The following is a 25,016-nucleotide window of genomic DNA, read 5'->3' as shown; positions in this document are numbered from 1 at the left end:
CTTGTGAAGAAACGGGATGTGCATGTGAGATGTTGAATGTGCTGGGTACTTACTGCTACATCTGAGGTCTCTTTCTATGGACCCCATGTGTCCCCTGAAGAAGTCAGCAGTGCAAGTACTGAGACAGTTAAACATAAGAAATAGCAAGTAGAATAGATTCTGTATACCTGTGTCTTCATCCATAGAAAATATACCTAGGCTGAGTATGGTGGGGAACATCTGTAAATAGTCCAAGCACATTGTATGCTGAGACAGGAGGATTATAAATTTGGAGCCTGGTACACATAAAAGACCCTGTCAGAAAAAAAAAAAAAGATAATTGATGATAGAGAAGAAGGGAGAGCATAATGACAGAAGGGAGGGATTTAGAGAATGAAGAAGAAAAGCAAGAAGGAAAATACCTTGAATAACTTGCTTAATGGAGAATATACTTCTATTTGAAACCCACATTTTCTGTCTACTCTTTACAACAACTATTCTTGAAAATTCCATCATCTTGCCATGAGGTTATCTTGTGAAATAAAATTGGCTTTCAAATATACATACACAGAGGGTGCTTCTTTCGAGATAGTTTGCTATTTCTAACATACTTTGGACATGAGAAGCGACTTTTCAAATTTTATTTATTTGTGCATGTGTATGTCTGTATGAGTATGCCAGGGCCTCTTGCCACTGCAAAGAATAGATGCTTGCACCAGCTTTTGCATCTGATTTAGTAAAGTAGCTTTGGAATTGAACCCAGACCATCAAGTTTTGTAAAACAGTCATGTTTAATCACTGAGCCACCTTTCCAGCCCCCTCACAAATATATTTTAATTGGGATATTTCTAAGATAATCTTAGAAAGTTGATAATTCAATATGCAATTAAAAGCAAACTAATAGGATAACAAAGAAATACCAGACAAATTAATAAACACAAATGTTCTTAATAAGAATCTTGGACAGGGCTGGGGACATGGCTTAGTGGTTAAGGCACTTGATGGCAAAGCTAAATGACCCAGGTTCAATTCCTCAGTACTCACATAATGTTGGATACACAGGTGGTACATGCATCTGGAGTCCATTTGTAGTGCCTCGCTGTCCTGGAGTCCCCATTTTCTCTCTCCTTCTCTCTGCCTCTTTCTCTCAACAAACAAATACATGAATAAATAAACTATATTAAAAATAATCTTGGACAATTTTTTGAAGGAACCAGGATATGTGTATGTGGTTCTTGTGATTATATGAAGATGAAAGCTAAGACCGTCTGTTAATAGATATTTTCTCACTCATGAGGCAAAAAGATAAAACAGCTGGAAAGATAAAAATAACCTTAATGCTGAATGCTAAATTTGAAAATGAAATGTATAAAATGATAGTAGGCAATAAACCATTTTATGTTCATAAAAAATCATCTTTGTTGCAAAGGTTCAAATTATTTCAGTGCCAATAAAAGTCAACCCTGCCCATGAATTCCCCTCTTTGAGGTTCAAAGCACATATCATCTTTCCTTTTTGTAAAATGTAATCTTATTCCTGATTCACAGGAGAGCGTGTTTAGTAGTCATGATACTTTATATTTCAGTTAATTCTTGTAAGAGGAATAAAGGCCATTTTTAGGCACCTGTGTTTCACAAATATTTCTTCCACAGACAACCTTGGGACAGTCAAGTCTAGAACCGTCTGCCCATTTGCCAACCCCTGTTGTTGCCACATCCTTCAGTGGTTGGTGAGGGTTTAAGAGGAACCTCTTCTGCGGACCTGCGGACGGGGCAGGAGAGGTGGCCATGGCTGTCTCACACAGAGCACAGCAGATCTGAGGGTGAAGACACAGCACCAGCTACTGAGGCTGAAAATCCCTAGCTTGATTATGGCCAATTCTTAGTGTGTTCAAGGCCATGTTAGATTAAGACCTTTGTGGATAGAATTGTGATTTTCTAAAATTTCTGTAGTATCCTTCATATAGAACTATTTAATTCAAAATACTCACTGAGTTAGAATATGTCCTTGGTAAGTTTGTCTTCATGCACACTGAGTGATCAAATTCACCTAAGTGGAAATTTGCTGGAATGGAAAGAGGAGCATAGGAAGTGAAGAGCCTTATGTATGAGTAGATACTGCTTAATTAAGTTGTGCTTTTTCTATTATGTTGATTCACTACTTTTAAACGCTAAACTGTGTTGGCTAAAGGGTGAAACAACCCTACCCTAGATTACCCATCTTCCTCTTTTGAAGTACCAAACGTACCTCAGACCCTTTATTAAAGTGCCAAAGCTCAAGCTGGCTACAATTTAAATGTAATTGAAATATTTTATAGATCCCTTTGATGTCATCCATGAACCTTTATACCACAAATCTGTGAGTATGCTTAAAGGATTAAATCTAAGTTTAGCTTTAGGAGAGAAACTGCTTTGGAAAATTAAATATGACAGTACTTTTGTTAAAACCAGGAGTACAAACTCTGGGGGTAGTTGTGCAAACGAAATGTCCACGGGGTACTGATGATGTGTGACTGATGGACCTATTTCAGCTCTCAAAATGATATGGGTCATGAGAAATAAGCACAGTTTTAGGCACCAATAGTTACTCTCCTAACAGTGTCTGATTGCAAATGAGTGTGAGAAATTTCGCCATAAACTTCCTCTTGCCATGAGCACCTCTCTGAAAGCAACTTCTGAACAACTTTAGAGATATTCTGAAACTGTGTTCGAAGTCTAAATTACAGGGCTTGCTTATCTGATCACTGTGGGCTTGTGTTTGAATTCAGTATTTTCCCTCATTTTTATCTAATTACCTTTACATTTTCCACAGTTCATCACCATTTTGCTCTTCTAATGGTACTGTGTGCAATGAATCTGTTTACATTTATTCTCAGTGTTCAGGTCATATCATTGCAATTTCAAAAACAAGGAGAGAAAAATATATATGTCTGGACTTCTATTTGTAAAAATTCCTTTTTGTTGTTGAACAGTTTTAAACTTCATTCCCAGGCATGTTCAGCTTAATTAGGTGCAGAGTGAACTGTATATAAGCAAAGCTTAAAAGAGCTTCAGTGTCCCAGGGGCTTCAGCTTAAAAAAAAATTTAGAGATGTTGGGCTGAGGGGATGGTTAAGAGATGAAAGGTGCTTTCTTGCAAATCCTGATGGTCCTAGTTAAACTCCCCAGTACCCATGTGTGATAGTTGGAATGTATGTTCCCCATAGGCTTGGGTGTTTCTTTTAATACATTTATTTATTTATTTATTTATTACAGAGAAAGAAACAGAGTGAGAGAGAAAAAGTGTACCAAGGCCTCTAGCCACTGCAATCAAACTCCAGATGCATGAACCACTTTGTGCATCTGGCTTACATGTGTACTGGGGAATCAAACCTAGGTCCTTAGTCTTCGCAGGTAGGCACATAACTGCTAAGCCATCTCTTCAGCCCTCAGGTGTTTTTATCAAAGCTTATAACTTGTGTCTCCAGCAGCCTAGATGGAGGAGGTGTCATGGGGGTGGAGTCTGGAGTCCAACCCTAAAGTGTGTTTGGGGGCAGACCTGGAATTCTAGCCCCAAGATGTAAGAGAGCAGTGTAAGCTGTGGGTCCCTGCTGTTTGCTGCGGGTTTTGGGCTTGTTGCCTTTTGGTGTGTGCTGCTGGTGGTGGCTTCTCTGCTTGGCTGTATGAAAGCAGCTTCTTCCACCACTGGTGGGACAAACCCCCAGAGCTGTGAGCCTGAAAACAATCCCTTCCTCCCATAAACTCTGCCCTGTTTGGATGTTCATCACAGCAATGTGAAGCTGTCTACAACACCATGATGCAGGATGGATAAAGTGTCACGTGCTTCTGGAGTTTATTTGCAGTGTCAGATGGCCCTGGCATGCCCATTCTCTGTCTCTCTCCCTCTTTCTCTCTCTCTCAAGTAAATAAATTTAAAAAATTATGAGAGATCTAGATATTATTATATACATAAACAAAAGAATCTCAAAAAGTAGTCATAAAACATCAGCTCCTCGTAACTCTTGAAGTTCTTTTTTTTTTTTCCTCAGAAGTTGACTCATTTCGGTTTTCCCCTTCTTTTTTTTTTTAATATTTTTTTTGTTCATTTTTTATTTATTTATTTGAGAGCGACAGACACAGGGAGAAAGACAGATAGAGGGAGAGAGATAGAATGGGCGCGCCAGGGCTTCCAGCCTCTGCAAACGAACTCCAGACGTGTGCGCCCCCTTGTGCATCTGGCTAACGTGGGACCTGGGGAACCGAGCCTTGAACCGGGGTCCTTAGGCTTCACAGGCAAGTGCTTAACCGCTAAGCCATCTCTCTAGCCTAGTTTTCCCCCTTCTTAGAAGCCTCATCAAAATTTGACACAAGACCTGGAACTCCCTCCTCCTCCTTTCAGATAGAAAGTGGTGCTTTTCCATCTGTGCCTTGTTTTGGGAGAGCGTCAGATAATCTCCTTAACTAGCCAGTGTCTGTACCAAGCTGGTTTAGGGTGCTGGGAAGCCTTCCTGTCAGCTGCTTTGTGAAAGCGTTTACTGCTAGAGATGTCTGAACTTTAGTGTTGCTGAAGTGGACCACTGCTTCTAAGTTTGTAAACATGTTCACATCTTCAATTCCAGGTGTATTGTTTATCCCCATCTTCTTTATGGGGAACCAAAGATGTGTTTGTTTTGTTTTTTAATCATCTGCTGTAGCTCTTCTATGAACCACCTTCTTCCTATGAGCAGTTCCTTTCCTACCAATGAGCATTGTGTCTATAGCATGACGAGTATTTCCTGGTTAATGATAGATTTTTTTAAAACTCTTATTGGAATGGAAATGAGACCATGTGGGGGACTAGAGTTGGCGCTCATGGGGTCTCAGGAAGAACAGCTGAGAATAAACACACACAAGTGGGAATTCAAGATGGCAGCGGGAAATTACTTTTTGATCCTTTGATGACACAATATTTTAAAATGTTATTTAATGATTTGAGTTTATAGTACCATGTTAAAGAAAGCTTACAAAACAAGATGATGGAGTGACATTGGACAGCAATGATCAGAGGAGGTCAATACACCTTTTCTTGGGAAGAACAGCTGACTACATGGCTTTGTATCCATCCATGTCATCATCCTCAGACTGGGAACATCATGAGGTACTAGGGAAAGGGATTCCTCAGGGACAGATTGCCCAGAGAAGTCTCTGTGCTGCAAAAGATGGTGCCTTAAAAGTAGTTCATGCACAGGACAAGTGATGCAAGTAGACATCAACCGGCACTCCACCCCTGGTGACAGTCATTGCATTTCTCCTCAAGGACCAAAAATTGGCAACAAAAGTCCAAATTGTTCCAGAAGATATTTACAGAAAATTCACAAATGGACTGGAAAGTTCTAATTTTCCCTCTGGCATTTTACAACAGCACTAACCATCTTTGAAGATCAAAAAGTGAGGCAAGTTTATATACCAATGATGAGCTTATACCTGACATAATGGAACATTCCATGAGGCTATGCTGTTTTCATCAGCCAATGAGTGTTACTGGAAAGGGACTCTGATAAACTAGTACCTACTGACACTTCCACTTACACGTCATCTGAAGCAGTCAGTGGAAAGGAACAAGAGAATAGATGGGTAAGAAATAGAATTTAAAATTTATTTAGCTTGTCGGTTAAAATGAAAGAAAATTTAATGCTAAGAGGAGAAAGGTGGAAATAGTTGAGATTTATGTGCTAGAAAACAATGAATACAAAGGAGCTCTAGAATACTGGAGATAAAAGTTGAATTATTTGATAGCAGCTGCAGTCCAATAAAACTGGAAAACAAGGCTTAATAAAATAACTCAAATATGACAATGATAGTGGAAATGAAATAGAACTCCATGATAGGTTAATGTGTTACTCAATCCTTCAACAAGCATTAACAATAGCTTCACCAAGGTGAGCCCAGAAAATGAATTCAATTATTTGGCTACACAAGCTTTAAACATCTTGAAAGATGTGCCTTTGAAATATGTATTTCAGAATGATTTTACAAAAGAAAAAAGCTACTTTTATTCTAATCTTCAATTTGTTTTTAAACAAATTCCTTGAATTTTGAATACTTCACTTTATACTCCATTGTAAGGTTTTTCTATTATGGAATATGTCACAGTTAGCAAATGAAAGGATGAATATGAGTAAAATGTCTATATTTATCCAGAAATAATTACATTTAAATTTTTCTGGTGATTTTAGAATGCACATCATAAAAGTGCATGAAAACATTATGTCACTGTACATATAAGATTGTTTACATTGCATTACTTTACACATATTTACTTAAATACCTGGTGAACTGTGCCCAAAAGCTTAGGATCCTTCTATTTTTATATATTGGTGTTCAGCCTAGATTGAGCTATATCAATTCTGTCATCATAAAATAATCATTATTTGCAAAACTCAGATTCATCAAAACTAAGAGAAGCTCAGTGATCAGTCTTGGTTGTAACTTCTTAAATATATAGGTTCTGAGACAATAAATCATAGAATTCTTGAAAAATGATGATGTTTACAGGTATAGTTAACTTCTAGTTGTATAAATCTCTTTGGTCATTTCTTTCTCTCACCTCATCTTTGCAAAGTAAGCAGACAAAAAACTACATTTTTGAAATGGCAGAAAATACACAGTGATTAATTATGAAGAGATCTATGTACATGACCTTTTACCCAGATATTTTAGTTGATTTGCTAATAAAATCTTAAAAGAAACATCAGCTTTTTGTACTAGTGCAAGTTAAGTGATTTCAAAAACAACAAAAGCTCTGTAGCATACAACATGTTCAAATATATCCTATAATTCTGTTGAGAATGAAATCATTTTATGAATGAGATCAATATGAAGACATGAGCAGTGTTGGCAAAAAAATAATGACACTGGCAAATCTCAGTTACTTTGATCCCTTGCCAATAATTTGAAAACAAAAAGATAAAATAGATTATTTTTAATTTTTTGTATATTTTTATTTATTTATTTGAGAGTGACAGACAAAGAGAGAGAGAGAGAGAATGGGTGTGCCAGAGCCTCGAGACACTGCATGTGCTTCTGGCTAACGTGGGTTCTGGGAAATCAAGCCTCGAACTGAGGTCCTTGGACTTCACAAGCAAGTGCTTAAATGCTAAGCCATCTCTCTAGCCCAAAATTGATTATTTTGGAGAAACATTTATGGTGGCCCAATAGATGATGTATATGATAAAAATGGAAAAATTGATATTAAGTGTCATTTCATTTTTTAACATATTGATGGCTAACCTTACCTCACAAGCATCCAATAGAAAATAAGGACAGAGGGATGGGGAGATGGCTGTGTGGTTAAAGGAGCCTACTTGCAAAGCTGGCTGGCCCAGGTTTGCTTCCCCATTACCCACACAGAGCCAGATGCACAAAATGGTGCATGCATCTGGAGTTTGTTTGCATTAACAAAAAGTCCTGGTGTGTTCACACTCATTCTCTCTGTGTCTCTGTCTGTGTCACTCACTCATTCACTCTCACTCTTTGCCCTAAAATACATCCCATGCTACCCCATAGGGACTGACCGAGGCCTTCATGACCCTACAGTGATTACCATAGCGCAACTGAGGTAGTCCCCCTGCCCAGAGTGATAGAAGTTGGGGTAAGGGGATAATCATAAGTAACGTGTTATATCTAAAATAAAATTTAAAAAAATATTTTCTATAAAAGAAAATAAGTACAGAGTATGGATTAAATTTTCCTGCAGTAGTGATTTGTATTGCTCATAATCATAAAGCTGGAAAGCATGGATAGTGTCTTATGGGATAGAAGGTCGGAAGAATTTGTGGGCAACTGGAGCAGCAGAGATTCAGACCTGTGACATAGGAGTCAAGCAGACCCAGGGACTAGATGAGCTGAACTGTGATGGAGTTCAAGGGAGGCACCAGCAAACCTGCAGCTAGAAAGGCTATGAGGGGACCTTCCTAGTCTTGAAGCAAGGGGTTAGGACTGCATATTCCAATAGTGCTTGTGTTAGATGCACACTGCCCCAAGAGAGGGAGAGAGCTCCCATCAGTGGAGGGAATTCTTTGAGGAGAAGGGTCAGCAACCTTACTCGTTAGGAGAGACCTCAGAGGCTGAGGACTCTGGGAAGTTTGTGATGGCAAGAGCTCACTTTAACTTAGTTTCTGCAAAAAGCACACCAGTATCTGATATGCTATAAGTTTTTTAGTGGACATAAAATGGTCTCTTAATTAGTGCATGTAGGCTAGTTTTCCTCTGGGACAATAACAAGATCATTTTCTATAATAAATGAAATGACATGTGAAATACTGTTTTCTTAGAAATACAGAAACCACATTGGAGATACATTGATGCTGTGTTCTTTGTGGCATATGTTCAGATTCTTATACATATATATTATACATATAATCCTTCAAGATGGGAACATTTTTCATTTAGACAAACAAATGACTACTACGCTTATTTTCATCTCAACTTTTACTTTATTTGGACCTTATATATTATATATAAATAAAAAAGCAAATATGTGTGTGTGTGTGTGTGTATGTCTCTCTCTCTCTCTCTCTCTCTGTCTCTCTCTCTGTGTGTGTGTGTGTGTGTGTGTGTCTGTTTGGATGAATCCAGGTTGAATCCAGGTAAAAATCTCTATTGCCTGATTTCTTCTCTATTAGACCCTATTTAGTTATTTTGCACTTGAACTCTAAATTTAATTGGTCTCCAGATGGAAGAAATTCATAATAACCATTTTTCAAGCTTATAGGCGAAGAATGAAATATTTATCTTTCTCTAGAAATTCTGAAATGAAAATCTGCTATTAAGAATATATAGGGCTAGGAGCTGGGAACATGGCTTGGTGGTTTAGGCACTTGCCTGAAAAGCCTAATGCCCTAGGTTTGATTCCCCAGTACTCACATCAAGCCAGCTGCACAAACTGGCATATGCATCTGGAGTTTGTTTGCAGTGGCTGGAGGCCATGGCACACATTTTTTTCTCTCTCTACTTACAAATAAATAAAGTAAAACTTAAAAAATAGGGCCAGGCATGGCAGCACATGCCTTTAATCCTAACACTCGGGAAGCAGAGGTAGGAGGATCACTGTGAATTCGAGGTCACCCTAAGACTACATAGTAAATCTTCGTTCACTCTCAGTTACAGCAAGACCCTATGTTGAAAAATCAAAGAAAAAGAGAGAGATGGAGGTAGATAGGAGAGAATGGGCATGCCAAGGCCTCTAGCTCCTGCAAAAGAACTCCAGACATATGGACCACGTTGTGCATCTGGCTTACTGGATCCTGGGGAACAAACCCTCAGGCTTCGCAGGCAAGTGCTTTAACTGCCAAGCCGTCTCTTCCACCTAAAGGGTACTTTTTTTCAAAGGGGAGTGGAAGAAAAGGGTACTCTCTAAAAGAATTGAAGGGCTCAGCAGGAGAGTAGAGAGAGGTTAGCATTTATGATAGATCCAAAGGGAAATCTCTTTTAAAAGCGATACCACATATGGTCTCTTTTTTCTCTCTTGGGACAAAAGCCATGCCCGATGCATCCATTGCTCTACTGCCCATAACACTTGGACTACAACTCATTCCTCCTGAAAAACCGTTAGAAAAAAAATCGCATCCTGTGGCAGTTTGAATGTAACGAACCCCGCAGGCTCGTGTGCTTGTCATTATTCCACACACAGAATCCCCAGCGGGAGCCTTTGGGAGGTGGTGTGTCCCTCAGAGTGGACCTTGAAGTTTATTAGTCCACCCCACTGGGTGTTCAGGGGTAGCTCATTTAGACTATTAAGGCTGTGACAAGATGTGACCCAGCTTCCTGTTCATGCCACACTTTCTCCACAATGATGAAATTTCCCTTTGAAACTGTCAGCTGACATAAATACACCCCTTTCCTCCATAAGCTGCTTTGGGTCTGGTGTTTTGTCCCAGCAACAAGAAGGTAACGGTAGCATACCTTATGAGGTAACATTGTGGAAAATCAAGAATCAGGAGAGTTTTTGCGTAAATACAAGGTAGCTCGGTTCTAAAGTAAAATAAGCTAGCAGACCACAAAAAGATATGGATTAATGTGAAAATTAACTTAGGGAAAGAGGACATTTTATGGAAAGGCTATAGACTGTATTACCTCAACTATATAAGACATATTGTCCCATAGTTTTGTGATTTCTAGAATGTCTTATTGAGGTAATATGAGACAGTAAGATCAATGATTATCAATTTAGAAGATGACTTTAAAGTAGTGAAAATGCTCAGAAGAGACGTGGTAAAGTTATGATGCCACTGTGGAATCCACTGAATGTGAGTGATGGTTAAAATAAAGTGGGGACTCAGGATGACAATGTGCCTCTGGGGCATGAAGCTGATGATGGTGAAGAGGAGGACAGAAAATATATGGAATGCCTCACTTTCTGTTCAACCCAAACTGGTCTAAAATAATCTACTTCTTTTAAAAACTGTTTTATTATTATTTATTTATTTGGCAGAGAAAGAATGTGAGTGAAAGAAAGAGAGAGAAGAGAGAGAATGGGAGCTCCAGGGCCTCCAGCCAATGCAAACAAACTCCAGATGCCTCTTTATGCATCTGACTAATGTGGGTCCTGGGGAATCGAACCCAAGTCCTTTGGCTTTGCAGGCAAATGCCTTAACTGCTAAGCCATCCCTCCAGCCCTAAAATAATCCATTTCTGAAAACACACAATGTGTGCAGTTCTATGTCAGGCATGGAAAAGACTCAATTAATCTATGCAAGAGATAGTGTAGGAGCTGGTCAGTAGTGAGGGTATTTGTGGCCTGGTGGGAACTATGTGTAACCAGAAGAACATAGCAGATAATTAGGAAAGTAAAAAACAAAACAAAACAAAACAAAAAAACCTTTATTTATTTATTTATTTATTTATTTATTTATTTATTTATTTATTTATTTACATGGGGGGGTGATGGGCATGCCAAGGCCTATAGCCTTTGCAAACAAATTCCAGATGTATGAGCCACTTTGTGCATCTGGCTGTACGTGCATACTGAGAAACTGAACCTGGGTTGCTAGCATTGCAGACAAGTGCCTTAACTACTAAGCCCTCTCACCAGCACAGGGCTTGTTTTTCCCCATTGAGAGCACAGAATTTGTGGAAACCTTATCCTACAAACGCCAGGGCTTGGAATGGATCGGACTGGCTTCACCTTGCCTGTCACCTGCCATGGGAGCGCTGCTGCTCCTCTTCCCTTAAGAGGTCAGTTAAACCTTGATGTCGTACTTCACTCCTTAGAATTCAGCATGCATCCTGGTTCTTTTCTTGTGAGGCGTCCTGGCACTGAACTTCACTTAGATGGGCAAGGGCTCCCTCCTAAGCCAACTTCATCCCACAGACCAGGAAGAACACATATTTAAGACTGGTGACGAGAACTTTTGCAGCGGTGCTGGAGGGATGCCTTAGTGGTGAAGGCACTTGCCCGAGAAGCCTAAGGACCCAGGTTTGACTCTCAGATCCCACGTCAGCCAGACGCACAAGGTGATACATGCGCACACGCGGCACACGCGCACAATGGGGCACAGGCGCCTGGAGCTCCTGTGTAGTAGCTATGCCCCTGGTGTACCAGTTCTGTCTCTCTTACTCTCTCTAATAAAAATAAAACGAAAAGGGAATGGCTGCAATGTCTTCTATCTGCCTCAATTAAAGTTCCATTGCTCTCTTTGATTCTTGCATTTATATTGTAAGCATCAAATGAAATGTCTGCCAAGACAGACTCAATCCCGACTGAAGCAAATTTCAGCAGATCATTCCAGGAAAACATGACTGACATTTTTGCCTTCAGGATCTCCTCTAATCACGGAAGTCTCCCAGGCTTGGATCTGACCCTTACTGGTCTCAAGCCCATGTCCAAACTTCCTTTGAAGTATCACCTGGAACCACATGAATCTGATTTAGACCAAGTGCTTCTCCCAAACATGGCTCTTTTAGTGACCTGTCTCAGAACTTTAAAAAAAACCTTGGAGGGCTAGAGAGATGGCTTAGCAGTTAAGCGCTTGCCTGTGAAGCCTAAGGACCCCGGTTCGAGGCTCGGGTCCCCAGGTCCCACGTTAGCCAGATGCACAAGGGGGCGCACGTGTCTGGAGTTAGTTTGCAGAGGCTGGAAGCCCTGGCGTGCCCATTCTCTCTCTCCCTCTATCTGTCTTTCTCTCTGTGTCTGTCGCTCTCAAATAAATAAATTAAAAAAAAATTTAAAAAAATCCTTGGAAGTCAATACATTTTAATAGAAAACCTGGTGATCAATATATGTTAAGGGTGATATTTGGGGTACTTAGGGAAATATAATAGAATTTTAATTTGTCAGGTTGTCCTAATTTCTTCCTTTGAACAGAGAAAGTACCGTTTCTATATAATATTCATTTTGGAAACAATATGCAAAAAATGTGGCTGAGTGTTGGTGCATGCTGTTACTCCCAGCACTCTGGAGGCAGAGGTGGGAGAACTGCAGTGAGTTTGAGGCCAGCCTGAGACTACATAGTAAATCCCAGGTCAGCCTGGACTAGAGTGAGACCCTACCTCAAAGCAAACAAACAAATAAACAAAAAGAAGTGTCGAATCTTACACACAGGGAGCATTACCTGAAGGCGAGGGTGAGCCAGATAGTGGTGCGTCCTTCAAAAGAATACCGAATGCTACATCTACAAGTAGAAGATAAGCATAATTCCTCTGCCTGGTTGTGAGGACTGGATGAATGGCAATGTGTTTAAGGTTTGTGGTTCAATGCCATCTCATAATAAGGGCACCAATTATTTTAAAATATCCAATTTGAGAAAATTTATTCATAGCATTGTACTTTGACAAATCCTTCATAGTTGTAAATTTGCGCTGTGATTAGATCCAATTTGAATTTCTGAACCAGGCAGAGCTTTTGTTCTAGTTTCTATCTACAGTACCATAGGTTACTTCTCCAAAGATGGTTTGACTTAAAAAATATATTTTATATATTTATGTATATATTTATTTGGGAAAAAGAGAGAAAGGGAGAGAAAGAGAATATCACAGCTCTTGCCACTGCAAATGAACTCCAGATGCATGCACCACTTTTTGCATCTGGCTTTATGTGAGTACTATGGATCCAAACTTGGGCCACCAGGCTTTGCAAGCAAAATCTTTTAACCACTGAGCCATTGCTTCAGGTCTGGTTCGACTTCTAAGGTATGTAAAATAAAACAAAAGCTCATACCATCACCACTAACACACACTTCAAGAATAACAATTTGGAATTAAATTATGTGATTGAGTTTAAGGTAATTTACCTAGAAATTAGTGACAAAAAACATGGTTTTCTTGGGAGTACATAATTGATATTTTATTTTAGTCATGATTTAACTACATTATATGTTATCCCTGTAGAATTTAGTAGACTTCTACTATATTCTAATTACAATCTTATATATCCACATGTAACATAGATGACAAACTAAATGTCATTCCTGTGAAGGGAAAATCTGAAGTCCTTTCGAATAGAATATTCTACCATGCACATGCACACACGCAACATAGTTAAAGCACTGTTAAACAAATATTCTGTTTCATTCTCCTCACCATTTGGTAAACTTAGTACAAAGTGATATATTCTCTTTATGGTGTCAAATATCTAAAGAGATTAAAACTTAGTCTCATTTTTAGAGTCAGCAAAATTTGGAAATATTTTGCTTATTGAACATAAAACATTTGACGAAATTCAATGTTGTAACTCTTTGCTTTCCTACACCTTAGATCTCCAAATTCCCTACCATACAAACCCCATGCACTTCTTCTCTTTATAAATTCCCTCATAAGCTTGCAATTGTTTCCCAAAGTATTTGTTCTTAGGACCAGGCCAGGCATAAATTCAACACCTACTTTAAAATAAAAGTGCAAAATGGTAAAGCAAGCCATTAATTTTATGAGCAAATCCAAACAATCTGTTTATTGAATCTAAAAAAAGCTATGAGGAAAGTTTTCTATTATTACAAATCATCTGCAGACTTAGTAACCAACAGAATGTCTCATACTGGCAAAAACCAAATGAACAAATAAGTGAAGAAATGAATAAATCAATAAAAGGCACAATTTTATATATGCTGTGACCAAAGTGTGTTTGTATATCCAACAACAGCACAAGCAAACAGCAGAAAACTCTAAAGTCAGCTTGCTCATATTACAGAAAATTTCTGGCCCACACAATCCTAATGCAGGTTTACAACAGCAGTATTTCTCCCTTCTCCTATAGAGAAATAACTCACTTTAAAGTCCTCTGCTGAGAAAGCCTTTACATATATAATTTTCCCGGTTTTAAAGAAGAGACTATTCTTTCATCTGCACATCTGCAGGTACCCAAGGAATATGCGTGGATGTTGACAGACCCGAGCCAGCAGCTTTACAGCATCTTACCGTTGTCGCTCTTCAGCATCTCATGGCTGAGTTGTTTCAGTCTCTTCTGATGGGATTTGCCGTTGTAGTGGATCTGCGCTTGGGCAGCCGAGTTCAGCTGGATGTTGCACACGGTGCACAGCGTGAAGTTGGGGTGTCTCTTCTCTCTTTCTGCTTTCTCTTCAAACTCCTCGGGCATGAATTCAGTCTTACTCTCCCCATCTTGAGTACAGGTGAGATCTGGAAGGAGATATGAGCAAATAGAGATGCCCAGATGCCTTCATGTTTGCGGAAGTGGGTATCAAATAGTGATTATTGAGAAGTGAAATTTTCCTTCTCTTCCCATCTTAATAGGTTAGACTTATTGTACCCTATGGGAAAAATAAAATTATATTCTACATGGAAATCACAGGCAAATAGTTTATTATTTTTTTGTACATTCAGTACTGCATGGCACATACATTTTTTCATTTGTGTATCCTAACAAAGATAGAGGCACCAGCCATTTGCCAATTTCATAACTAAAGTTTTAAGGTGGTTAAGTAACTTGTCTAAAATCACACAGCTAATAAATGGGGTACTGAAAATAAGTATCTAACATTGTTCTTAAATGTTTTTAATCACTCTATATTCTAGTCTATCTAATGTATTACATATTTTCCCTTTGAATTAGCTAATTTAAGCTCCCATAATTTAATACAGGTCTCATGGTATATTCGGAGGCTGAGGCATGAGGTATGACTTTGTCTCAAATTTATTTTGTTAAGATATTTTATTTGTTTATTTATTTTTATTTAAGAAAGGAAGGGTGGAGGGGTATGCCATGGCCTCCTGCCACTTCAAATGAGCTTCAGAAACACGTGCCATTTTGTGCATCTAGACTCATGTGGGTACTGGGGAATTGAACCCAGGCCAATGGGCTTTGTAAGTAAATGACTTTAAACACTGAGTCATCTCTCCAACTCTCAATATTTTTTAAAGTAAAAAAAAAAAAAAGCTAGGGATATTTCTGTGTTCTAGTCTAGTATGCAGGAAGCCCTAGGATCAAATTTCCAGCCCCCCAAATTAATTTTAAATTTAAGAAGCCTCTTAATTTTAAATTCTTTACCACTTAATTAAAATCATTTACCTCTGGGTGGACATCTATGCATTCAAAATGGCTAGCACTCTTTCAACACCCCAGAGTGCATATAACTGAAGCAAGATTTGAATGAGAATGTGTCATTGACCCACACATTCCTTTTCACAGCATTAATGATGGATACATTATATGCTTTGCATGCTAAGCCCAAAGGAAAAAGAGGATAACTGTCAATTGTAGCAATTTAGGCATTAAAGATGGCAGGGGTTAAAATGACAATGTACCTCCTGTTGAGTATCCCTTTCCAAACAATTCAGCATTTGTTTGTGCTTTCCTGAAGAGTATCATGGCCTAACTAAGATTCTGCTTCTTTTTCTTCTTCTTTGTTTTTTAATTCTCATTTCTCCGCATTTTTCAAGGAGTAACTAGTATAGTCTGTGGAAATCTGACACTGAGAGCAATCAGTGTTGTACTGTGCATTTATTAACACATGCTCTTCTTGAGGCTGTCCATGTGTTGGAGTTGAAGCCTCACGCACAGCAGAGGTGATGAGGGCTGGGGATGGCTCAGCGGTTAAGGCATTTGCTTGCAAAGCCTGACATACCAGGTTCAGTTCTCCAGGACCCAGATGCGCAAAGTGGCACATGTGTCTGGAGTTCATTTGCAGCAACAGGAGGCCCAGGTGTGCCCCTATTCATTCTCTCTCCCTCTCTCTCTCATCTCTATGCTTACAAATAAAATAAATAAAAATGTTTAATAAAAAGATGATTGGGACACTATACAAACTCACTGATGTGCATGGTAGAGCATGGATCCTACCTTCAGATAAGTGAAAAGAATACATCATTTGCAAGCAAAATTTAAAAAAAAAAAACTCAAATTTTTGGAAAATACCAAATCTCTAAATCTCTGACAGGATGTGGAAGGTAGCGTCTAAGCTCCAAAAAAGCAAAAGGGTTGAGGTTCTTTTATTTATTTATTTAACAGAGGAAGAGGTAGATAGAGAGAGAAAGAATGAATGGGCACTCCAGGGGCCAGGGCCTGCAGCCACTGCAAAGGACCTCCAGACACACGCACCCCCTTGTGCATCTGGGTCCTGGGGGAATCAAACTGGGATCCTTTGGCTTTGCAAGCAAATGCCTTAACTGTTAAGCCATTTCTGTAGCCTTTTTTAAAAATTCAGGATTTCTTTCGTGTTATCAGGGAAATGTCACCGTGTTTATTTAGTCAGCTGTATTAGTATAACATAAACTATACAACTGAAAGAGTCACATCTAAAACAAACATAGGTGTTTTAAAATAATTGCATTATTCTAGTTAAAGCAAATTATGTGTTTTAGTTAGCTCCACATTGCTGGGATGACCTTCCAAACCCTACACAGTTTATATGAGGAAGGGTTTATTTGAAGCTTACAGATCCAGGTGAAGTTGCATAATGGGAAAAGAGGCTGGCTGGCCCCTCTTCACAGATGAAAGGAAAGAGTAAACAAACAAACAAACAAACAAACCAACCAACCAACCACAAGCAGCCAGCACATACCAAAAGCAAGCAGCTGGGTCCCAGGCAGAAGTCACTCTGTATACCTTAGGCTGGAATTCAGATCTGCCTCTAGTGATATGCCCTCCCTTGTAGCAAGGGCCTGCCTATTAGGGGCAGAAGCTACAAACTCCATTTAGAACACCTGAGTTTATTGGGAAATATATATTGAAACTACCGCACTATATAAACATTAGCTTTATCATGTAAAGCAATTTCAGTATTGACTCCAGGTTATAGTTAAAATAATTCAATGTTTCTTTTTTTTTTGAGCTGATTTTCATTTTAAAGCCTATTATCCCAAATATTCAGTAGAGAAACAGACTAAGTAACTTATGGCATTCCTAATAACAAATAGGGCACAACTATTCAAAAGTGAATGGGGAGCAGGCATGACAACTCATTTCTGAAATCCAAGCCCTCCAGATGTTGAGGCAGGAGAATCTCCATGAGTTCTAGTCCAGTCTGAGTTCTTGTGTCTGTGAGTTCTTGGATAACCCAGACTATAGAATGAAACACTCTCTCAGAGAGGGGGTAATTGGAGAAATGGCTAGTGGTTAAGGTGCTTGTTGACAAAGCCAAAGGACCCAGGTTTGATTCCCCAGTACCCACATAAAGCCAGATGTAGAAGGTGGCATATGCATCTGGAGTTCATTTGCAGTGTTTAGAGGTCTTCGCATGTCCATTCTCTTTCTCTCTCTATCTCTCTTGCCTTTGCCTCTTTCTTTCTCCCTTACTCTTCAAATAAATGAATCAATAAAATATTTTTTAAAGTCTTCCACAAAAAGAAAGAGATACAGAGACAATAGTATGCTTATAGTATGTGTGTGTGTGTATGTGTGTGTGTGTGTATGTGGTGTGGTAGTTTGAAGTATGTCCCCCATAGACATACGTGTTTTATTAAGGCTTATAACTTGGGTCTATAGCTGCCTGGCTGGAAGAGGTGTCACTGGGGGCAGAATTTAATTCCAACCCAAAGATATGAAGAAAAGTTCCAGCTCTGTAGAGGTGGGGCGGGGGCCTCCCTGCTGTTTGCTGGGTTTTGGTGTGTGTGCTGGTGTTGGGGCTTGCTGGTGAGCCAGCTGCTTAGTGATGTCTCTGCTTGGATTTATGAATGGGAGCCCGCTTCTTCCCATGTTGATGGAACTTCCTCTGGATCTGTAAGCTTCAAATAAATCCCTTACTTCCATAAACTGTGTCTGGTTTGGATGTTGATTCCAGCAACATGGAGCTGCCTACCACATGCATGGCGTATGCACACATGTTTGTAGATGTGCATACAGTCCACAGCAGGACGTCAGACATCCTCTTCTAGCCTCTTTTACCTTGTTTTCCTGAGACAGCATCTCTCACTGAACAGGAGCTTTTGGAGTTTTGGGGTAGACTGACTGACCAGTGAGCCCCAGTGATCCTCCTTTCTCTGTTCCCCTCAGAACCTCATGTGTGCACTGCAAGGGCTGTTCCCTGCTGAGGCATCTCCCCACCCTGAAAATTATTAACATGGGATTTTTATATATACAAAGTGAAAGAGTCAGGTGTGGTGGCACATGCCTTTAATGTCAGCACTCAGGAGCCAGAGGTAGGAGGATTACTGTGAGTTTGAGGCCACCCTGAGACTACATCATTAATGCCAGGTCAGCCTGGGCTAGAGTGAGACCCTACTTCAAAAAAATAAAATAAAATAAAATAAAAACCAGAACAAAGTAAAAGAAACAAATGCAAGATGTGAATTTTCATATATTGTATATGTAAAACACAAAATAAACATGATACTTGAAGTGTTTGGTTTTGAACAGTGAGATTAGACTTGGGTATTGTCTATATTTTCAAAAACATATAATAGTTTATTAATTTGTTAGGAAAAAATGCAGCAGTGGGGCTGGAGAGATGGCTAAGTGGTTAAGGTGCTTTCCTGTAAATCCTAAAGACTCAGGATTGGTTCTCCAGCACCCATGCAAAGCAAGTTGCACAAGGTGGCACATGTGTCTAGAGTTTGTTTGTAGTGGCCAGAGGCCCTGATGCACTCATTCTCTTTCTCTCTCTCACCTTCCTCTCTCTCACACACACATAAACAAACAAATAAAATACATTTAAAAATGCATCAGTGGGTTTTAAATAAATAAGCCAAAAACTTTGCTTGTGTTTTACAAAAGGAGCATCGTAGGTGTGCCAGAATAAGGCCATGCTGCAGAGACAGTCACCTCAGGGAGCCAGCAGTACACGCCATTTTGCTAACCAGATACATGTGTTTGGAAAGCAACATTTTCTTCCTCCATCTACATTTCTACCTTGCTGCACAAACTAAGCACCTCTGCCAACAAGTTAGCAGGGGAAATGCTGGAGAAAACTTTCATTTTAAAACTATGAGATTTATGAACTTCCGCAGGAGGGGCTTTTGGCTTGTGGGAGAAGTGAAGATTGTCACCAGACTGCATCAACAATTGATTTTGTTCTGAGGAGCAAAGTCAATGACTCCCAAGGGAAACCGAAAGGAAGAAAAGGTAGCTGTGGTGCATACACTAGCAGGGGGAAAGGGCCCTCAATTAATCTTGGAGGACTGGGTCATGACATCACAAGGCATGTGCAGATTTTGCAAGAAAGTTGTAATATCTCAATTGGGGACCCTTTGTTAAAAAAATATTTTACTGATTTATTTGTAGGGAGAGAGATAGAATATATGGGTATTCCAGGGTTTCCTCCACTGCAAAGGCACCCCAGATGCATTCACCACTTTGTGCATTTGGCCTTACATGGGTACTGGGGAATTGAACTCAGGCAGTCAGGCTTTGGAAGCAAGTGCCTTTAACTGCTGAGAAAATCTTTCCAGGTCCTTAATTGGGGCCCTTTGATGGAGAGGGCAATGAACTTTTTTTTCCCTCCCAATGTGGTAAGAATGTCATGGTTAACATCTGGAATTAGAGTTTTGCTCGTTTGAGTTCCCTTGAGAAAAAGTTAGTAGTCATATGTGTTTGAAACTCAAAACACAAAATATTTTATCAATTTGTCCATATTTTCTCCATCTGGTCTTCATGTACCAGCACTGACAGAACCTGCGGAAGGTGTTTGGCTCAATGAGAAATGTGGGTTGAGTTAGTCCAGGGGAACGAACTGTGTTGATGAGATAGGAATTGCATATTTCTTCTTGTGCGTTTTAATCTGGTCCATGTGGAGAGAATGCTACAGATTAAACTCACAGGAATAAATAAAAATTAGCACACATAAGAAAACTCGTCTTTGGTAAAGAATAGTAAGCAAGAATTTGAGCAGAATTTTAGAAAACAATGTAAGTGGAAACAGTCTTGTTTTTTTTTTTTTTTCTCCCCCACTGGAATGCACCATAATTCTCACAGTTCATTTGTTTAGTGGGTTATTTGGACAGAAGTGAAATGTCACTGCTCACACCAAAGCACCAGCAGCTGGTGTTGTAGCTAAGTTGAGAAGTGGTCAGCTTCTCTGACCCATGCCACCCACTGCAACAAGCAAGCCATTCCCATGGGAGACACTAAATTTGATATTACTCAACAAACTAAGAGTCAAAATTTTTATGCCAGTGGAAAGAGCTCCAAATGATCAAAGACAGAACAACCTGAACAGCATGTAAATAACAGCTTATTGGGTTATAACTAAAGTACATGCATGTGGGTCATCAATCAATATATATTAAAATGGGAAAGAAGATTCACCTCTTTCAGACAGAAGTTACTCCAGGTTTAGGTAGACATTCTCAGCCCGAGAAGAGGTAAGACACTCTCCCTCTCACATGTAGACTTTCCACCAAATAATAGAACAGAGAACAAGAAGTGCCAGTAGGTACACTGTGGGAAAACTTGGAAAAACACGCACTCCAGCCACATAATCAGATTAGTATCAACAGCAACAATGTGCTGAGAGCAAGTCTTTGATATGAAGAGCTAAGAATAGTCTTTTCCCAATATTTTTCTTTGCAAGAGAACATACCTCATGCCACAGAATGAGAATAGCATGAGAAATGCAGGAATGAAGGGACATTCTATTCCTCAAAACTCAGGACCATCAAAACCAATAAAAGAACTGGGTGTGGTGGCCTGTATTCTCTACTGTAGAGAAAGAGACAGGAGAATTGGCATGGCTTCAAGGACACGCTAAGACACTTAGTGAGCTTCAAGTTATCCTGGGCTGCCTATCTCAACAAACAACAAAAATCAAAGAAAGCTTGTATGGTAGTTTGAATGTATGTCTCCCATAGACCCAGATGTTTCCTTGCATATATATTTATGAGAGAGAGTGAGAGAGAGAATGAATGAATATGGCTGAACCAGGGCCTCCAGCCACTGTAAAGGAACTCCAGACACTTGCACCACTTTGTGCATATAGCTTTACATGGGTTCTGAGGAATTAAACCTGGGTCCTCTGGCTTTGCAGGCAAGGACCTTAACCATTAAGCAATCTCTCCAGCCTTAAGGTGTTTTATTAAAGCTTGTAACTTAGGTCTCCAGCTTCCTGGCTGGAGGAGGTATCACTGAGGGGTAGATCCTTGGGTCCAACAAAAGTGTGCAGAGGTGAGCTCTGCCTGGGTCCCTGCTGTTTTGCTGCTAGTTTGAGCTTGGTGCTTTTGGTGAGTGCAGTTCAGTACAGAAACAGTTCTTTTTCCATCACTGATGGAATTCCCCCCTGGATCTGTAAGCTTGAAATAAACCCCATCCTCTCATAAACCATGTCTGGGTTGGATGTTCATCCTAGCAACGAGGAGCTGTCTACAACAGCCTGAGAAATAATCATAGCTCAGAGAAACCTAAGACAGTGCTTACACCAAACAAAATATGGGATATTGGATGAAAGCTTGAAAGAAAATAGAACATTGGGGAAAAAATGATCAAATTCAAATAAAGTATAGAGTCTCATTAAAATAAAGTGCTCTGGGATATGGAGAATACTCAATAGTTAAAGATACTTGCCTGGAAAGACTGACAGCTCTGGTTTGATCCCCCAACACCATGCAAAACCAGAATCCCAAGGTGACACATGAATCTAGAGTTTGTTTTTAGGGGCAAGAAGTCCTGGCATGCCCATACACACTCTTTCTCTTCTTATAAATAAATAATGTGTTATTATTGGTCCACTGGTTATAACAAGTGAGCCATACTAAGGTAAGATGTAAATAGAACCAGAAATTGAGTCAGAGAGATATAGAAACTCAGTGCACTTTTAAAATTTTTCTGCACACCAAAAACTATTATAAAATAAAAGCTTTGCTCAATTTTTTTCAAAAATATGGCAATGAAGTAGAGATCATTCTTTCTCCTCGACCACAACACAGGAACTTTTTCAAAACATGTGTGCTTTGTGAGAGAACTGAGAAAGAAAATTTGCTTTCTGCTTCCTTTATTATTCCATTCACAGCAGGAGAAGAAAATCATGTGATGGGGAGGAAGGTGAAAAGGGCCACTGTCTTCTGGGCCCATCATCTCAGCTCTTTGCTTCTAATTGGCCTCATTGCTTGTGCTTTTACTCTCAGTTGTCCTAGGTAAACTCGCCATGTAAAATCTGTCCATCCCAGACGTTCCACAGCCCTCCCTGGGTATGAATAGTTAAGGTCAACCCAGAGAGAACACGTGAATGGGAGCTGACAACTCAATCCGGTTTTAATGTGTGGCAACGTTTCACAAATAACTTCAGAACTGTATTCCATCATGACTGTCAGGTTCTAGGTTTATCCATGGCTCATTTTATCCCTTGTTCTAGCATCTACTGTCTTGTCAAAAGGGAAGGTTCTTAAGATCTCCAAGGGTCTCCAAATATAAGATAACTTAAAATATAAATCAAATAACAGTAGTTGAGACCTGCTAACAGTTGGTTAGATTATAGTCAACTATATTGCAGTTAGCTTTACAGATGGCCTATCAATCATGAAATTGCAAGTTGTGTAAGTAATTAAGTTGTTTTTAATATTTATTTATTATAAAGAAGGAGAGAGAGGGAGAAAGTAGGAATGCCAGGGCCTCTAGTCATTGCAAACAGACTCCAGACACATGCCCACCATGTGCATCTGGCTTATGTGGCTTCTGGAGAATTGAACCTGGGTCCTTAGGCTTTGCAGACAAACCTTCACTATTAAACAATCTCTTCAGTCCTACTTTATTCTTTTAATAGCTCCAGCCAATATAAAACTTCCTTAAAGTAAGAAGATAGGGAACACATTTAGCATCCACATATTTCCATAAATATTAGCAGAAAGCAATACTAGAAATTTCCTTAGAAAACTTCATCCCATGCTGTCTTTAACAGTTCAATTGTTCAAACCAAAGCTAAATAAAATTTATCTAAAGATATGTTATAGTGATAAGGTTGAACTACCACAGTTTAGGGAAGTGATATCCAGAAATTCTGCAAAAAGTTTAACTACTAATTTCACCTGATAGCAGCTTTGATTCTTTAAGTTTTGATTTTACAAAATATGGCAGGTAAGGTTGTTTACTTTAAAATAAACTTGAAGGAATAAGATCAAATGTCAAGATATTATTACAATATAAGAAGAGACTTGTTTAAAAAAATCATTCTCAAAGAAGGATTGGGTGATGTTAAAGTCCTTGTGGAATTGATTCTAGGTGACATGTTTTATCATGGGATGGGATTGTTCTTGCGTGAAAACACTGTCTACCGACAGCCTCACAAAATGGGAGTTTCAGGGCATAAGCATGCCTCCCCTGGCAGAGCTTGTACATTTGAGACAACTTATATATCAGTGGACTCAATAAAAGAAAAGAAACGGGATTTTGTAGGTAGCTACTTGTAAAACCACAATTATACAATTCTAAGATTCATTTAGAAGAAACCACTTAAAGATCACTTTACAATTAATAAAACTGTAAATCATGAACATGCATTTATAGCAAGAAGTGTGGAAGTCTGCTTTATAAACCTCCTGAAAGAGGACACTGCTCATCTGAAATGAATTCCAGAGCAACATACAAGTGGATTTTTAAAGCACTCCATTTGCAAAAACTTAGAATGAAAACAGGTAAAATATAAAAACATAAAAATAATAATTTTAAAAATGGCTGGAGAGATGGCTTAGCCTTTATGGAGCTTGCCTGTGAAGTCTAATGATCCAGGTTTGATTCTCAGTACCCACGTAAACTAGATGCACAAGGTGGCACATGGGTCTGGAGTTTGTTTGCAGTAGCTAGAGTCCTTGGCATACCCATTCTCTTTATAGCTGCCTCTTCTTTCCCTCTCTCTCTCTCTCTCTCTCTCTCAAATAAAAAAATAAATATATAAAAACATTTTTAAAACATCTATTTTCAGATGGTTCAAAAGTCAGCTGTGGGATGACAGAAGGATTGTTAAGGATACCAATGAGGATTTCAGTCAAATTGCTGCATGAACTTAAAACAAAAATCAAACATTGCAATGAAGTATGTTTCACTCTCATGTTCCTCATTAAAAAAAAAAATCTTAGAAATTACATATCTGTGTTTTATTCCAAATATGCAGCCAGAAATCAAAACAGCTACTTCAGTAGTACATTTTTTCTTTTTCAATTTTCAAGTCCAGTTTTAAAACAGTATATCTTACTGTCATGATAATATATGAAACAACAGGTAAGTTCCACATATTGTATTACTGCCTAAAGAGGATGATAACTTCACAATAGGGTTAGTGTATTTCACTACAGAAATTATAAACTGTCCATAATTCTCTGACATCTAACCATACTATTTTTTAATTTTGCATTGATCTCATTCCCCACTAGAGTGCAGTATGAATTTGAATTTTAAATTGCAGTATATCTGAAAATTCCCAACATAAGGCATAAAATAGCATTACTGTACTTTTATAAATACCTAATGCATGCATTGCTTGTACAAAATTTAAATTTAGTGGTATAAATGTCATCATAAATATGTATATATACATGCATGCACTATGGCCCATGAAGTATGCATAAATTGACTAAAATACAGGTTGAAAAATCACACATTCAAGATAACTAGAAGTCACAGGAGAAGCTATGATCTAATCTGTCATCATGTTATAATATAAGTTCTTTACTAAATAGCGCTTATTGGGCCTAGAGAGATTGCTCAGTGGTTAAG

General features: G+C 39.0%; 1 protein-coding gene and 2 pseudogenes across 2 annotated transcripts in view; all 3 read right to left on the bottom strand.

Annotated features, from left to right (window-relative positions):
• The window catches only part of LOC123455353, a 51,683-nt pseudogene extending 49,915 nt beyond the window's left edge, over positions 1 to 1,768 (bottom strand).
• Znf385d (zinc finger protein 385D) overlaps positions 1 to 25,016 on the bottom strand; it is a 1,102,298-nt gene that overhangs the window by 823,746 nt on the left and 253,536 nt on the right. For both annotated transcript variants that reach the window (XM_045136109.1, XM_045136110.1), the window contains exon 2: positions 14,345 to 14,563. In XM_045136109.1, coding sequence (XP_044992044.1) covers positions 14,345 to 14,563 — 219 coding nt within the window. The remainder of the gene's footprint in view (positions 1 to 14,344; positions 14,564 to 25,016) is intronic.
• Positions 4,283 to 4,809, bottom strand: LOC123455352 (annotated as a pseudogene).

Source organism: Jaculus jaculus, chromosome 16 (assembly GCF_020740685.1).
Source record: "Jaculus jaculus isolate mJacJac1 chromosome 16, mJacJac1.mat.Y.cur, whole genome shotgun sequence".
NCBI lineage: Eukaryota > Metazoa > Chordata > Mammalia > Rodentia > Dipodidae > Jaculus > Jaculus jaculus.
The sequence above is the reverse complement of the archived record's forward strand: the minus strand, read 5'-3'. Positions and strand labels throughout refer to the sequence as shown.